This window comes from Arvicanthis niloticus, chromosome 17 (genome assembly GCF_011762505.2).
Source record: "Arvicanthis niloticus isolate mArvNil1 chromosome 17, mArvNil1.pat.X, whole genome shotgun sequence".
Lineage (NCBI taxonomy): Eukaryota > Metazoa > Chordata > Mammalia > Rodentia > Muridae > Arvicanthis > Arvicanthis niloticus.
The window spans coordinates 18,003,768-18,019,704 of NC_047674.1; the positions used below are offsets into that span (position 1 = coordinate 18,003,768).

The window sequence follows — 15,937 nt, forward strand, 5'->3', positions numbered from 1 at the left end:
TGACCACCTAGCTTACATGGTAGATATTATGGCTTTCAAGGCTTGACTTAAACCCTGTGATCACTCTGGGGGAAATTATCTTCTCCTCCAGTGCTCTGCCTGAGCCCAGTTCCTTCTAATTCCCCTCCTAGTACCAGCCACCTCTTAGACTCCCCACAGCTGGGGAGTTCTCACGGACAACAGACACACTGGCGTACAACGGCAAGTGTTTGTGTGGTCCAGCCAGTGAAAAACCAATATGACCACACTATTCATGTCCTGAGCCTCATTCGGCAGCTGGGTGGTGGGCCTTTGCAGCCAGTGCCACTGGCCCACGTGTTGAGAACCCACAGTAGTAATTAAGGTATCGATGCTCTGGGGGATCCTTCATCTTTTATGGACATCACTCTTGCTATGACACAAAGAATCTTCATATAATCCCTAATTGAGCCTGTGAGCAAGCCAACCACCTGCTCTGTGGTGAGCACTCCTTTTGGTCTACCCACAGGCATAACATTTTGTAACTAATTACTCACTGGAGCGGCACTAGTCGTGTGTGACTGACTTCCTTGGTGGCCCTTCAGTCAGGAAGGTAGGGTGGCCATGGGAATGGCTAAGCCTTTTCCCCTGCTCCTTAAATCCAGACGTGGCCTGAGAGGAGTGATGCCCTACCACAAGTGACAAGAGGGTCACTTGGTGACTTCTAGACACAGCCCACCCCAGTGCCCAGGTGCTTCATACTGTCATAGCAGCCTACCAAACCCCTGGTGGGTCTGTGGGCTTGAAACTTGATCACATGAAGTCTGCTGGAGGTGACACCTGGGAAAGGACACAAAAAAAAACGAAACAATCTTTCACCAGCAGGAGGCAGGATGATCACACTGTTGCTCCAGGAGGCTCCCTTGAGAGAAAAGTGAATCGGTACGTTCCTGGAGGAAGCACCGTCCCCACCAATCTCTCCTGTGCATTCAGGGAAAGAGTTCCTGTGCATTCCTGTTAAGAGTTGATACCAAGCTCTTTGGGAGCTGTCCCAGAGAGATCAGAGTGGGGGTGGGGGTAGGGCAGAATCAGTCAGGGGCCACCTCAGAGAGTCAATTCTTTTTCCTTTTTCCTTTTTTTTTTTTTTTTTTTTTTTAAATTTATTTCATTTAATCCCAGCACTTGGGAGGCAGAGGCAGGCGGATTTCTGAGTTCGAGGCCAGCCTGGTCTACAGAGTGAGTTCCAGGACAGCCAGGATTACACAGAGAAACCCTGTCTCGAAAAACCAAAAAAAAAAAAAAAAAAAAAAAAAAAAAAAAAAAAATTTATGTGTATGAGTTCTGTAGCTGTCTTCAGATATCAGAAGAGGACATCGGATCCCATTACGGATGGTTGTGAGCCTCCATGTGGGTGCTGGGACTTGTATTCAGGACCTTTGGAAGGGCAGTCAGAGCTCTTAACCACTGAGCCATCTCTCCAGCCTTCAGAGAGTTAATTCTATGAAGTCTTGTGTGCTCCAGCCCCAGGTAAAGATTATTCAAAAGTAGAAGGAATAGAGTCTATACATACACACACACACACACACACACACACACACACACACACACACAGAGACACACACACAGCCTCTGTGAAAGACTAAAACTGCTGTCACTGTATATATTCATTGGTGAGTTTTGTGTTTGTTTTGATTTCAGTTTTGCTCTTTTGAACCAGGGCCTCCAGTAGCCCAGGCTTTCTTTGCCTTGACCTCTGGTCCTCCTGACTCCTGAGCCCGGAGCTGATAGGCTCTCACCACTATGGCCAGCTTGTGATGTGTTGCACACTGAGCTCTGGGCTTCAGGCACGGCAGACGAGTGGCCTTCCATCTGAGCTTCAGAGCCTGAAATTTTATTTGTTTATCCCAGACTGCTCTGGAACTCTCTGGGTTCCCAAGGTTGTCCTTGAAATTCCCATCTTCCAGCCTCCATCTGACAGCGGAGGTCACAAGTGTGTCCTGCCACACCTGGATCTGGGGCCTGTACCTCTGACCCCACAGTGGATCAAAGCTGTCAAGGGAAGAACTGCAACTATTATCGCGTGACAGGTGCCTCAGGCATGAGGTGGACAGACACAGGGACCTAGGTGGCCCTGAGTGGCTCAGTTTTCTATAGCCTTTAGGTATAGATGACATCATTTTGGTCACCACAGGTGACAGGTGATGTGTACCTGATCTTTTGCAGACACATGGACAGTTTTCAGGACACTGGGGCAAACCCCAGCTGAGGGAGTCAGGGTTGCCTTAAGAACAGCACGGGAGGCACTTGACACTGTACACCTAGCACAATAGCAAAGATATTGGCAACAGCAGATTCAAAATGGAGGCCCTTGTGTCAACCTTCAAAACATAACATTGCTGTAGGTCACAGGGGGAGTGGCCGAATGACATCAATCCAGTTGACGCTGAGGCTGTGGACTTGATTTTAGATGCAGCAAAAGCTGGCTCATTTAAGCATTGCTGGCCGGCATGTAAAGTGGTAGACTAATTTGCAAATTGTTCAGAGTGTCTCCAGTGGCTCAGGAATTAGTTCAGTTGTCCAAGTGTTTGTCTGGTATGTGTGAAGTCCTTGGTTTGATCCCCAGCCCTGAATAAAACCAGGCATGGTGACATACCCTTATGATCCTAGCCCTCAGGAGGTGGAGGCAGAAGGATCCAGAATTCAGGGTCGTCCTTGGCTACATACTAAATTAAAGAGCAGCCTGGGCTATGTGAGGCCCAAACTCAGAATATCAAAATCCCCAAGTCAAGTCAAACAAAGCCACCTGTGGCTGGACTGTGCCAGCATCTGCCTGTCATTCCAGTCCTCCAGAGGTGGAGGCAGAAGATCAGGAGTTCCAAAGTAGCCCAGCTCAATAGTGAATTTGAGGTCAGTCTGGGTTACAGGAGCCCCTGTATTAAAGGCAAAACCAGACTGGGTGTTGTGGCATCTACAATCATTATCCAAAACCAGACATGGAAGTGTATCCCGTTCATTTCATCACTTTGGAGTCTGAGGTAGAAGAACTGTTTTAAGTGTGAAGCCTGACTGACTTCAGAGTGAGACCCTATCTCAACAAGATAAAATAAAATAAAATAAAATAAAATAAAATAAAATAAAATAAACAAGGGACTGACCTCACACGGTGGCACAAGCCCATAAACCCAGCTACTTGGGAGACTGAGATAGGAGGATTCCAAGGCCAGCCTGGGCTACATAGCAAGGTCAAAAACAACCTGAACCACCTATTGAGACCCTATCTCAATAGAAAAAAATTACAGATCAGGCTCAGGGACCCATGGCTGTAACCTGGGAGCTTAGGTTTTGGTTGAACTTGGTCACATTCATAGCTTTAGGGAGGTCAGAGGTCAGCTAAGTTGAGTGATTCAACCAGAGAAATTTATCAGCAGCCAACAGGAATATCAGATATTATTATTATTACCACTATTATTATTACTATTGAAATGATAGCCCAGGATAGCCTGGAAGTCACTATGTTGTCTAGGCTAGTCTTCAGCTCATAAACTCAAGTGTCCCTTCCACCTCAGCCTAAGTGCCTGGGCCCACAGCCACAGGCACCACACTGGATCTCCACAGGACCACAACAAACACGGACCTGCAGCTTCTCCAGTCCACAGCGGGCATCGCAGGGACTTAGTGGGACAGGGCAGCAAGTGAAGGTGCCCTGGATTTGGGGAGCAGCCTGTGGCCCCGGTGGGATGAGACATGTAGAGAAGGAGGTGGCTGTGGGAGGGCCTCCCTAAGTAGAGCTTAAGTGAGGAGAGGTTTGTGTTTGCTTGTCTGTCTGTCTGTCTGTCTGTCTGTCTTGAAATAGGACTTCACTATGGAGACCAGGCTTGCCTCTGCCTCTACTTCCCCAGTGTGGGATTGACGTGTTGGGTTTAGAGGACTGGGATTAAAGGTGTACCCCACCCTGCCCAGCTCCACTTTGGGTTTTTGAAGCAAGCTCTCTCATAGCCCAGGCTACCCACCAAGCATGGCCCTCTGCTTTCGCTCTCCACCTCTGGGATTTCAGAAGCCGGCTGCCAGTCTGCTGTACCTCCTTCTCCTTTTCTGTTCTGTCTCCTTTTTGTCACGACCAGAAGGCTCTAGCAAGTTCTCCAGTGCAATGCCTGTTCCTCTCCGGAGATGGAAGGAGCAGAGCAAGGCCTTACCTGGGAGGCTCCACCAGGACGGGTCACTCTGGGAATAAGCACCTATTTTAAAGCTGGTCCTGCACCTGACTTACAGGCCCACTGTGATTCCAAGGCTTGCCTCTTTGTTCTAAAGCTCAGGGCACGGCCTCCTGTCACTCCACCAATGTGTCCCTTCCCTCCCCCAGGACTGTCAACCACAAGTCCACTTAGAACTAACTACCCAAACGGGAAGACCCCCGTCATCAGCCATGAGTAGAGAGCAAGGATATTTCAAGCAGGCAAACTGAACACAAAGCCAATGCATTCTCCACGTGGGCTTATCTATCTTAGAACCCAGACGCTAGCGAAGACCTCTCTCAGTTCGTTCTTAGAACTCTGATACAAATAGCCGAGGCTGGGGAACTTACAAAAAATGTCAATGTCCTCACCTGGTGTTCTGGAGGCTGGGACACTCTGTATTGAGCTACCAGCATCTTCCTGGGGATTTTCACTGAGCAAGCTGTCAGGTAGATCCCAAGATCAGTCACACACACACACACACACACACACACACCTGTCTTCACCTGTTTGTTCTGGGAGTCTAACCTGGGGCTTCAGAACACTACAGAACCATAATAATTCTTAGCCCTTGATTTTGAAGAGTGTTCGTTCTACTGTAGGTAAAATGCCAACAAATGGCATGACATACTGATGTGTGTGTGTGTATGTGTGTGTGTGTGTGTAAGAGTCAGTGGACATGCTGGGCAGTGGTGGCGCACGCCTTTAATCCCAGCACTTGGGAGGCAGAGGCAGGTGGATTTCTGAGTTTGAGGTCAGCCTGGTCTACAGAGTGAGTTCCAGGACAGCCAGAGCTACACAGAAAAACCCAGTCTCAAAACAAACAAACAAACAAACAAAGTCAGTGGACTTAACTGTTGAGCTATCTGAAGCTATCTGAAGAAGTTGCCACAGCCATCTCAACTTTTAGTCACCATACCCCCCCCCATCCCCTTCCATGGATTAGCAGCTATGAAAACCAAAGGAAGACCACACCCCAACAGGCAGGTTACACTGTGCTGAAGGCTGAGGCCCCTGTATATTTCTGAGCAAGTTCTCCTGGTAGCATAAACTGAGCTCAGGCTCAGCCTCCTGCTGCCTCTGCTTCCTGAGTCTCGAGAAAGCGAGAAAGCGCAGGTGTGTGGCTCCACGCCCAGTGGTCCCCAGCCAGTTTTTCCTTTAGACAGAGTCTTGCTCTGTAACCTAGACTGACCTGGAACTCACCATGAAGTCTGGGCTGCCTCAGGCTCCCATGTGCTGCAGTTCAGGCAGGAGCCTGATGGTCATCTGTGGTCATCAATAGTTCTTAGCTGTGACACTTTCTTTTACATTGATTTATTACTTATACTTTCTGTGTGCATGTGCACCTGAGCCATAGCCGCCAGAGTGTGCAGAGGTCAGAGGTCAGAGTGTGCAGGTCAGAGGTCAGAGGTCTCAGAAGTTGACTCTTATTTTCTACCATGTGGGTTCTAGGGATGGAACTCAGGATTTCAGGTTCAAGCAGGTGGTTTACCTGCTGAGCCATCTTGCTGGCTTTGTAACATACTTTTTCAGACTCTTTTTGTGGTTTTGTTTGTTTGTTTGTCTTTCGAGACAGGGTTTCGCTGTGTAGCCTTGGCTGTCCTGGAACTCACTCTGTAGACCAGGCTGGCCTCGAACTCAGAAATCCGCCTGCCTCTGCCTCCCAAGTGCTGGGATTAAAGGCGTGCGCCACCACATCCTGGCTATGATTGAATTGTTATGTGCCACTGCATGTGCCACTGCTGAGCTCTGTAACATATTTTTAAGTTAAGGAACGTGCATTATTTATACATGTTATCATATACTTATCCAAACTGTAAACACACATTTTTTTGTTTGTTTTTTCGAGACAGGGTTTCTCTGTGTAGTCCTGGCTGTCCTGGAACTCACTTTGTAGACCAGGCTGGCCTCGAACTCAGAAATCCACCTGCCTCTGCCTCCCAAGTGCTGGGATTAAAGGCGTGCGCCACCATCGCCCGGCTTAAACACACATTTTTTATGCTCTGGGAAAGAACAACAGCCAAATCCTCACGGCTTGCTGTGAGGGACTACCAACTTCTGCAGCTGTGGTGCAGTTTTATGCCAACTTGACACAAGCTAGAGTCTCGTGAGAGGAAGCCTCAGTTGAGAAAACACTTCCATAACATGGGCGTTCATGGCGTGTAGGCAAGCCCATAGCCATAGTCTTAATTAGTGATTAATGAGGGAGGCCCAGCTCGTTGTTAGTGGGGCTACCCCTGTGCTGGTGGTCTGGGTTCTGTAACAGGCAGGCTGAGTAAGCCATGAGGAATAAGCCACAGAGAGCAAGCTAGTAAGCAGCACCCTCCACAGCCTCTGCATCAGTGCCTGCCTCCAGGGCCCTGACCCACGAGAGTTCCCGTCCTCACTGCTTTTTGATGATAGATTGTTATATGAAACTGTGAGGGGAATAAACCCTTTATTTCTCTTAAGTTCCATTTATTTATTTATTTATTTATTTGGTCTGAAACTTAACTCCAAGGTATGCCTTGCATTTAATAAAAATGCTATTATTCATTTTGCTGCCTAGGTTCCTACTTGTGGAAATATTCTCCCCCACCACCAGATGTGTTCTCTCTGTGTAGCCACAGCTGTCCTTGAACTTGCTCCACAGGCTGGTCTAGAACTCACAGAGATCCACCTGCTTCTGCCTCCCAGGTGCTGGGATTAAAGGTGTGTGCCACCACCACCCAGCTAGAAATACTGTTTTTATCCCTGTCCCATTGATAAAATTCTGCCACTGTTTCCAATGCTTGGCTATTTAAAGGTCACGTTGGCTGGGTAGTGGTGATGCATGCCTTTAATCCCAGCTCTCCAGGGATCTCTGAGTTTTGAGGACAGTTTGATCTACAGAGGGAGTTCCAGGGATAGCCAGGGATATGCAGAGAAACCCTATCTCAAAAACAAAAGGGAAGGAAACAAAAGTGTTATTTTGAGCAGAGTGATACACACAGCCTGGGTTCCCAGCTACATCCCAGAATGCACGTGCTGGAGAACGTACCTTCTAGACTCTCCAGCATGATGCTCCTATGTCTGATGGGTGGGACTCACTGTGCTTCTGAGGTGCCCAGCAAGTCTGCCATATGAAGGTGTAAGCTTTGATTTTTCACAACCTACTTTTTTAAGAGGTTTTTTTTTGTTTGTTTGTTTTGTTTTGTTTTGTTTTGTTTTGTTTTGTTTTGTTTTTCGAGACAGGGTTTCTCTGTGTAGCCCTGGCTGTCCTGGAACTCACTCTGTAGACCAGGCTGGCCTCAAACTCAGAAATCCGCCTGCCTCTGCCTCCCAAGTGCTGGGATTAAAGGCATGCACCACCACCTCCCGGCAAGAGTTCTTAAATGACTTAGCCTTCCTTCTAGCCTACAACCCACCAGAGGTAGTGGGAAGGAAAGGTTAATAGGGCAAAGGGCTATGTGGACCTGTTTTAAAAATAGTTCTTTGGGGGCAATTCCCATCTTCTCCTTCGCTGTCAGGATATCAGCAGTTCAGTTCACAGGAATCAGTAGCGGCAGCTCAATCCACTCACAAACACCATTCATGAGTCAGTAACAGCAGTTTGGTCCAGGAGAAACCACAAGGCTCTGCCAGCAGGTCTGAGTTCTTTGTTGCATTTCTCTCTACAAAGTCACAACAATGATCAGAGAAGGCAAGGTGAACCAATGCCACAGCATCATCAGCAAAGACCAGCATCAGCAAAGCTCAAGGAAGACCCACAAAGGGTGGCAAGGCGAACCAATACCACACTGTTGTCTACTGTCTGTTGGGTTATACTCTCACCCTTTTCAAACATCACCTGTCCTCTCAAGCAAGACACCACACGCCCTTTGTCCAGGCTGTTTTCAGAAAAACACCACGTGTCTGTTCTCAGCAAGACATCCTCTCGTAAGACAGTTTCCAAAAAAACATCACATGGCACAACTGAGTCTCCAAAGAAACCAGAAATTTCCACTTCATGAGGGTGTTTACTCTGTCTAGGTTGGGCACCTTTCTGCACGCCCATTGGTTTTGGAAGATCCTGGAAGGATGTAGGGACCTTAAGGAAAAAGCAGAAAAGAGAACACTGAACCCAAAGACGCCTTGGGAGGAAGGGAAAGAGACTGCAACAGATTTGAACACAGCCAGCTTGCACTCATTTGCATGTGGTGGTCAGCTATGACAAAGCAAAACAAATAAAACAAACACCTTGAAGCTCACAGTGAGCCTGGACAACGGGAAACTCCTCACTAACACCATCTTCATGAGGACGTCCCCTCCTCCCCCCCTTCCTCCTTTGAGTTTGCACCCTACAGGGAGGAGCAGAGTGTGGGAGGAAGGAACAAGCAGCTTTCCGGAATAATTAGTGTTCAGTGAAATGGCAGGCCTTCAGGTGGGCAGGAAGCAAGAGTGGGTAGGAATTCCAGAGGCTCTAACTCCTCAGTACAGTGCTTTCCTTTCAGCCAGGGAATTCCCTACTCCAGGGAGGAGAGTGAGGGCCGCCTGTGGAAGGAAGGGCTCTCTTCTCTTATGCTGGATAGACTGAGTGGGTGGGACTTTAACATTTTATAACTGTCGCCCTGAAGTTGTGACGATGTCTGACAAGTTTTCTTGAATTTGAAAGTTGGGTTGAGCTCTGCTTTGTTTGCTGTAGGTTTTTGAGACAGACCTTCTCTCTGTAGCCCTGGCTGTCCTGGAACAGGTTCTGTAGACCAGGCTAACCTCAACCTCCACTGTTTCTCTAGTAAAGCAGACACTGGTCAAGAAAGGCAAAGACAAAAGAACCGAGCTGTCAGTGAAGACCTACTATGCAGACTGAATGCCAGAGCTTTTCTGCTTTCAACTAGAGAACTCCCAGATCTGCAGCCTGGCATGTGTGTGTGTGCAGAGTGAGGAGGAAAGGGGTCTAGTGACCTGATCATGTGACCATAGTTGCAAGAGGTAGCTGCTTGGAACCTCTCTCCCTTCAAGTCCAGAGAGGCGAAGCCTCAGGCCTTTGCTGTGGCCCTTGGAGATCTCTAGCTCCTGAACTGGCTCTGCCCTGACTCTCCCAACCAAGCAAGACACCAAAGGCATTGACTGGCACAACAGAGACTTTGCATTCTATGACCCAAGACTACAATGAGCTCCGGGAGATCAAATACTTGTGTGGCAATTGGGGAACCCAAGGGACCTTGCTGTCTCTGCTCTAGAACAGACACAAAATGTGCTCACTGGTGCCGGCCTGAATGCAAGGTTTCTTGTTCCTCCTTCCTACTGGCCAACATGGCGTAGACCAGTGCCAGGACTTCTTCATGGTCAGGGGATGGCTGAAGTGGCATTCCATCTCGGACACATCTCACCTCTGGTATAGTGAGAGGCTGGCCCTCTACTGTCAAACCATACTGTTTGCTCACTTACAGGCCCACCCAGGTACCACAGCTGCTGAAGACAAACAGGTACTACTGACATTGTGTAACAATTGATTTTATTGTTCCCAGAACAAAGGAGGGTCCAGGAAGGTAAGAAGTGCTCTTCATTTTTATGGCAGCCAGACACAGGACGAGACACCTATAATCCCAGATTTGGGGAAGCTGAGGCTAAGATGGTGGACTGAAATCTAGACTAGGCAAGACCCCATCTTAAAAATCTACAGGGGGAAAAAAGTGCCAGGAGGCCCAGTGGGTTGAGGAGGCCTCATACTAAGGTACAGTTGCAGGACTGACAAACCAAGTGAGTTCTGAGATTAGAAGTGGGGTTCCAGTTGGAGCCCAGAAAACAATACCAAACAATACCGGCCCAAGGCACTGAACGAGCCAACTATGGGACAGTGGAGGGAAGTTCAGTGAGCTGAGGTAGTCAAGGTTCAGCTGCCACCATCAGCATCAACATTTTCCCTGCCAACAGGCACAGCAAGGTGGAGATGTAGCCTGGGCTCACTGCACAGCTCTGGTCAGCAGGGGGCGCCAGCCCGCAGTCGGTGTAGGGCTCCAGGCAGGCTGCGAAGGCCATGACATGAGCGATGTAGTTCTGTTCCTGCACGCCGTGCACCAGATGCGCCTGTGGGCCACGCGCGAATATGGCCACGTCCTCCCCACTGTGGGTCTCTGACGACAGGGGTACAGCCGCTTGCTGCAGGTAGGTGGGGTTGCCTGCCAAGAACGGGGGTTCAGAGAAGGTCCTCCACCTCCATAAACACTCTCAGCCCCATGTTGACAACCCCACACTGAACTTACTGCTCTCTTTCTCTGTGACATCAGCCCGGACGCCATTATAGAGCTTGTAGCCGGGACCGTTGCCGTATAGTATGGAGGTAAAGGGTTTGCCATCCTCAGCCTTGAAAGGAGCCAGCCCTGCAGGAAGAAGGAATGACCTGTTTTTCAAACTGAGCTGCTGCTGAACCATCTCGTCACCAGACCCCTACAAGGCAACAGTATCTGCCACCGCCTGCTCCACACCTACCAAAGATGGAGGCCCCTCTCTGTGTGTAACCACCAAATGAAAAGACGTGAGAGTGGTCAGCAGTGACAAGGATCATCGTGTCCTTCTCACTGGTGAGCTTGTCTGCCTTGTCAACGGCTGAGTCGAACATGACAGCCTCAGTCAGGGCACGGTAGGCTACAGTCTCATGGTGGCCATGGTCAATGCGGCCCCCTGCAGGAAACCAGGGATGGGGAGATGTTTGCGCCTGTGTTGGACCCCTGTCTCCCCCTCCTCTGTGCCAGGCTCAACCACTCACCTTCCACAAAGAGATAGAAGCCTTTGGGGTTCCTGCTGAGCACGCGCACAGCCACCTCTGTCATCTCGGCCAGGGAAGGGTCCTGAGTAGGGTCTCGGTAGATGTCATATTTCATGTCGTTAGGTTCAAAGAGGCCTGAAGAATAAAAAAAATCCATGGTGACTACAAGACTGCATACCAGGGATACCACCAACACACACACACACACACAATTTCTCAATGGAGGGGTTCCAAGGCAAGAAATCTATCTAAGTTATTACCCATGAGGTGAGTCACTGCTGAGTCCTGGGATGCCTGAATGAGCTCTGAGCGGTTCCAAACATACCGGGCCCCCTGCAGGGACAGGGACACAGCCAATCCACTAAGTACATACCTTGAAATGCACAGCCCTAATTCCTGCTCTGCCTTTTGCCCTAGTGCCCCCCAACCCCCACCCCCAGTACCTGGTGCTTTGCCAGCCACTCCTGAACTAGGTTGCGTCCATCCACCCTGGTTCCAGCCTGTTCAGTGTCAGTTGGATATTCCTGGTCTGGTGTCCCCTTGGGAAACATGAACTTGCGACCACCACCGAGGATCACCTATGATCAGAGGTGAGCTTGAGACCTGACTGATCCTCTATTCCCTCCTGACAGTATCCGGTCCCAGCAGGTACGGATAGGACTCTCTTTGGGTTGCACCTTCTCTACCCACCCCCAACCCACCACCCAGATACCCTGGAGGACTCATAACTCAGACTGTAGGCTGCACAGACTTCAGTGAGTGACCCCGCAATGCAGCCCTCCTCCCTCATTCTTGGGACTCACATCAATGTCCGTGTTGGAGATGAGCTGTATAGAGATGTCCTTGCAGCCCTCACGCAGCGCTGACACAGGCATTTGTGCATCCGAGTACCAATTACGGTTCACCGTGTGTGCGTAGGTGCTGGCTGGAGAGGCGTGCTGCACCGACGTGGTGGTCACCACTCCCACAGATTTTCCTGCAGAAAGTCATGTGAGCCTCCCAGTCCCCCCAGGTTTGTCCAGGTCCTTCAACCCTGTCCCAACCTACCTGCTTTCTTAGCACGATGCATTACGGAGACGACTTCATTGCCCCATGTTGTGTTGCACTGGTTAAAGCGAGCAGCTGCACTCAAGCCAATGACCTTCATATTGGTTTTGACCCCGCAGAGAAAGGCCGTGCCTGTGCCTGCGCTGTCCGGGACCTGCTTGTCTGTGTTGTATGTCTGGAGAGAGACACTTTCAGCTCAATCTGTTGGTAGACATTAGTCCTTGTCTCTCTTCCTGGGATTCTGGATTCTTCCCCACCACCTTCCTGCTACACCAGCTCTTGCCACCCGCTGTGGGGACTTGGGGGCCTCTAAGCTCACCTTGGACAGAGCCATGTGTGGGAATCGGTCCATGGCTAGTTGTGTCTCAGGTCCCAGATGGCCTTGCTGCTGTCCCTTTAGGATCCGGGTAGCAGTTACTGTGGACACCCCCATCCCTAAAGAAGCAGACCATAATCAGGACTAATCCCTTAGGCCTGCCAGGGCCCTCCCCTAGGCCCGCCAGGGGCCTCCAGTGCCTGGAGTACAAGGGCCCCAGGGTGGCCAGGCCTCACACACTCACCGTCTCCCATGAGGATGATGAGATTCTTGGCTGATGTCTGAATGGGCTGCAGCTTCTTGGCGGCCTCCAGGGCCCCAGCTGCCTTTTGGTTCCAGAAGGCCGGGTTCTCCTCCTCCACTGGCGAAGAAAAGAGCAGAGGCAGGGTCAGACTGAAGACCCACAAGTACAAAACGAGCAGACACCTGAAGAAGCCTCATTACCTGGGATGACCCTCGGGGACACCTGTAGGCCGAGGCCCAGCAGCAGCAAGCAGGCTCCCCACATTGCTATGGCAGGGTGCTGGTCCACAAGGATGGCAGGTGAAGGATCTGTAACACCATAGCGATACTGGCTGAGGCCCTGACTAGCTCCTCTTAAATAGGCAATGACTGAGTTCCTGCCAGAAAGGCTCAGAGTCCCTCCCTAATCCTTAGGCGCTACCCTGGCCCCACCCTATCCTGTGAACTGAAGCTTGTCAGGTTGTAAGAAGTTGGCAGGGTATAGAAGTCCAGGCCAACATCCTGAATCTGCGGCTGTGGGTGGGTCCCAGGCATCTCCCCCACATTAGGTGGGAGGCTGGAGACAACTACTGTCTGAGTGAAGAGCCACCGTCTTATGCTGCAGTGGTCACCGACCCTCCCGTCGGCATCCATCTCTCTTTGTTCCAGTGAGACTTGCCCCCAGTTGGCTCTCCCCTGACTCAGGGCAGGTATGGTAACCAGGAGGATTGGCCAGGAGGAATATTGCATTGGGAAGATGGGTCCTATAGAACCTCATTTACATCACAGGTACTTTTGAGTGTGTTTTGAATGCAGTTGGACTGGAGGCTGAGCAAGACCCTGAGCCAAGGCAGGCAAGGCCTGGGTCTTCCTCAGGAGTAGATAGCTGGGCTTTCCCCTGCTTTGATGTTGACTTGGATTCTCTTGGGCAGGTGGAAAGGTGCCATCGTGAGTGCTATGCACAGACCCTGAGCACTTCTGTGGGTGTTGCCTAGGATAAGAAACTGTAAGGTGCCTATAGTCTGGAAGTAGGCTAGGCTCACAGTGGCTAAGAGGTGTGGGGTCAAACCACGTGCCCCTCTGATGGATGAGAGGATCACAGAAATGTGATCCAGATAGGTGTGGTGGTCCAAGGCTGTAAACCAGGTCTTTTGAGTCATGGCAGGAAGATTTAGGGCTAGCCTGTGCTACAAAGAAAGTATATTGATTCAACAGTAACCAAGTAGCTGGATACACCTTTAATCATAGCACCCCAGGGGCAAAGAGGCAAGTAGATCCCGGGAAGTTCAAGGACAGTTTGATCTACACAGTGAGTTCTGGCTACACAAACCTACACAGAAAATCCCTGTCTTAAACCCCACCCCTCAAAACAAACAAAAACAATAACAATAAAAACAGCAACAAAACCTAATCCATCTAGCCTGACTTGGTGGCACATTCCTTTAATTCCATCACTTAGGAGGCAAGCGTGGGTGGATCTGAGTGACTTCAAGGCCAACCTGGTCTACAAAGTGAATCCCAGGGCAGGTAGGGCAACAGGGAGACTTTATCTCAAATAAAGAGATAAGTGGGCTTGGGATGTGGCACACATGAATTACAGATCTGATCCCCATAACCCCATAAACCAGATGTGTGTGCATGTGTGTATGTGTAGGGTCATGTTTGTAATCCCAGCACTGGAGACAGAGGCAGAGGGGTCAGCCAAGGCTACACAGAGAAACCCTGCTTTAAAAAAACAAAAAAACAAAAAAACAAAAAAACAAAAAAACAAAAAACCAAGAGGAGGAAGAGGAAGGGAGAGGCAGGAGAATTAGTAGTTCAAAGTCAATTTTTTTTTTAAAGAATCATAAGACCATGTCTCAAAAAAAAAAAAAAAAAAAAAAAAAAAAAAAAAAAAAAAAAAAAAAAAAAAACAGAAAAGGAGAAGGAGGTACAGCAGACTGGCAGCCGGCTTCTGAAATCCCAGAGGTGGAGAGCGAAAGCAGAGGGCCATGCTTGGTGGGTAGCCTGGGCTATGAGAGAGCTTGCTTCAAAAACCCAAAGTGGAGCTGGGCAGGGTGGGGTACACCTTTAATCCCAGTCCTCTAAACCCAACACGTCAATCCCACACTGGGGAAGTAGAGGCAGAGGCAAGCCTGGTCTCCATAGTGAAGTCCTATTTCAAGACAGACAGACAGACAGACAGACAGACAAGCAAACACAAACCTCTCCTCACTTAAGCTCTACTTAGGGAGGCCCTCCCACAGCCACCTCCTTCTCTACATGTCTCATCCCACCGGGGCCACAGGCTGCTCCCCAAATCCAGGGCACCTTCACTTGCTGCCCTGTCCCACTAAGTCCCTGCGATGCCCGCTGTGGACTGGAGAAGCTGCAGGTCCGTGTTTGTTGTGGTCCTGTGGAGATCCAGTGTGGTGCCTGTGGCTGTGGGCCCAGGCACTTAGGCTGAGGTGGAAGGGACACTTGAGTTTATGAGCTGAAGACTAGCCTAGACAACATAGTGACTTCCAGGCTATCCTGGGCTATCATTTCAATAGTAATAATAATAGTGGTAATAATAATAATATCTGATATTCCTGTTGGCTGCTGATAAATTTCTCTGGTTGAATCACTCAACTTAGCTGACCTCTGACCTCCCTAAAGCTATGAATGTGACCAAGTTCAACCAAAACCTAAGCTCCCAGGTTACAGCCATGGGTCCCTGAGCCTGATCTGTAATTTTTTTCTATTGAGATAGGGTCTCAATAGGTGGTTCAGGTTGTTTTTGACCTTGCTATGTAGCCCAGGCTGGCCTTGGAATCCTCCTATCTCAGTCTCCCAAGTAGCTGGGTTTATGGGCTTGTGCCACTGTGTGAGGTCAGTCCCTTGTTTATTTTATTTTATTTTATTTTATTTTATTTTATTTTATTTTATCTTGTTGAGATAGGGTCTCACTCTGAAGTCAGTCAGGCTTCACACTTAAAACAGTTCTTCTACCTCAGACTCCAAAGTGATGAAATGAACGGGATACACTTCCATGTCTGGTTTTGGATAATGATTGTAGATGCCACAACACCCAGTCTGGTTTTGCCTTTAATACAGGGGCTCCTGTAACCCAGACTGACCTCAAATTCACTATTGAGCTGGGCTACTTTGGAACTCCTGATCTTCTGCCTCCACCTCTGGAGGACTGGAATGATAGGCAGATGCTGGCACAGTCCAGCCACAGGTGGCTTTGTTTGACTTGACTTGGGGATTTTGATATTCTGAGTTTGGGCCTCACATAGCCCAGGCTGCTCTTTAATTTAGTATGTAGCCAAGGACGACCCTGAATTCTGGATCCTTCTGCCTCCACCTCCTGAGGGCTAGGATCATAAGGGTATGTCACCATGCCTGGTTTTATTCAGGGCTGGGGATCAAACCAAGGACTTCACACATACCAGACAAACACTTGGACAACTGAACTAATTCCTGAGCCAC

The 15,937-nt window shown here is 49.5% G+C and overlaps 1 protein-coding gene across 1 annotated transcript; it reads right to left on the minus strand.

Annotated features, from left to right (window-relative positions):
- Positions 1 to 9,630: 9,630 nt before the first annotated feature.
- LOC117722466 (alkaline phosphatase, germ cell type) lies at positions 9,631 to 12,847 on the minus strand. Its single transcript, XM_034521638.2, has 11 exons — positions 12,704 to 12,847; positions 12,504 to 12,620; positions 12,263 to 12,378; positions 11,944 to 12,118; positions 11,700 to 11,872; positions 11,340 to 11,474; positions 11,157 to 11,229; positions 10,897 to 11,031; positions 10,620 to 10,811; positions 10,394 to 10,510; positions 9,631 to 10,309 (listed from the first exon to the last, which is right to left on the minus strand). The coding sequence occupies exons 1-11, from the start codon at positions 12,765 to 12,767 to the stop codon at positions 10,017 to 10,019; spliced, it is 1,590 nt and encodes a 529-aa protein (XP_034377529.1). The 5' UTR covers positions 12,768 to 12,847; the 3' UTR covers positions 9,631 to 10,016.
- Between the last annotated feature and the right edge of the window lie 3,090 nt (positions 12,848 to 15,937).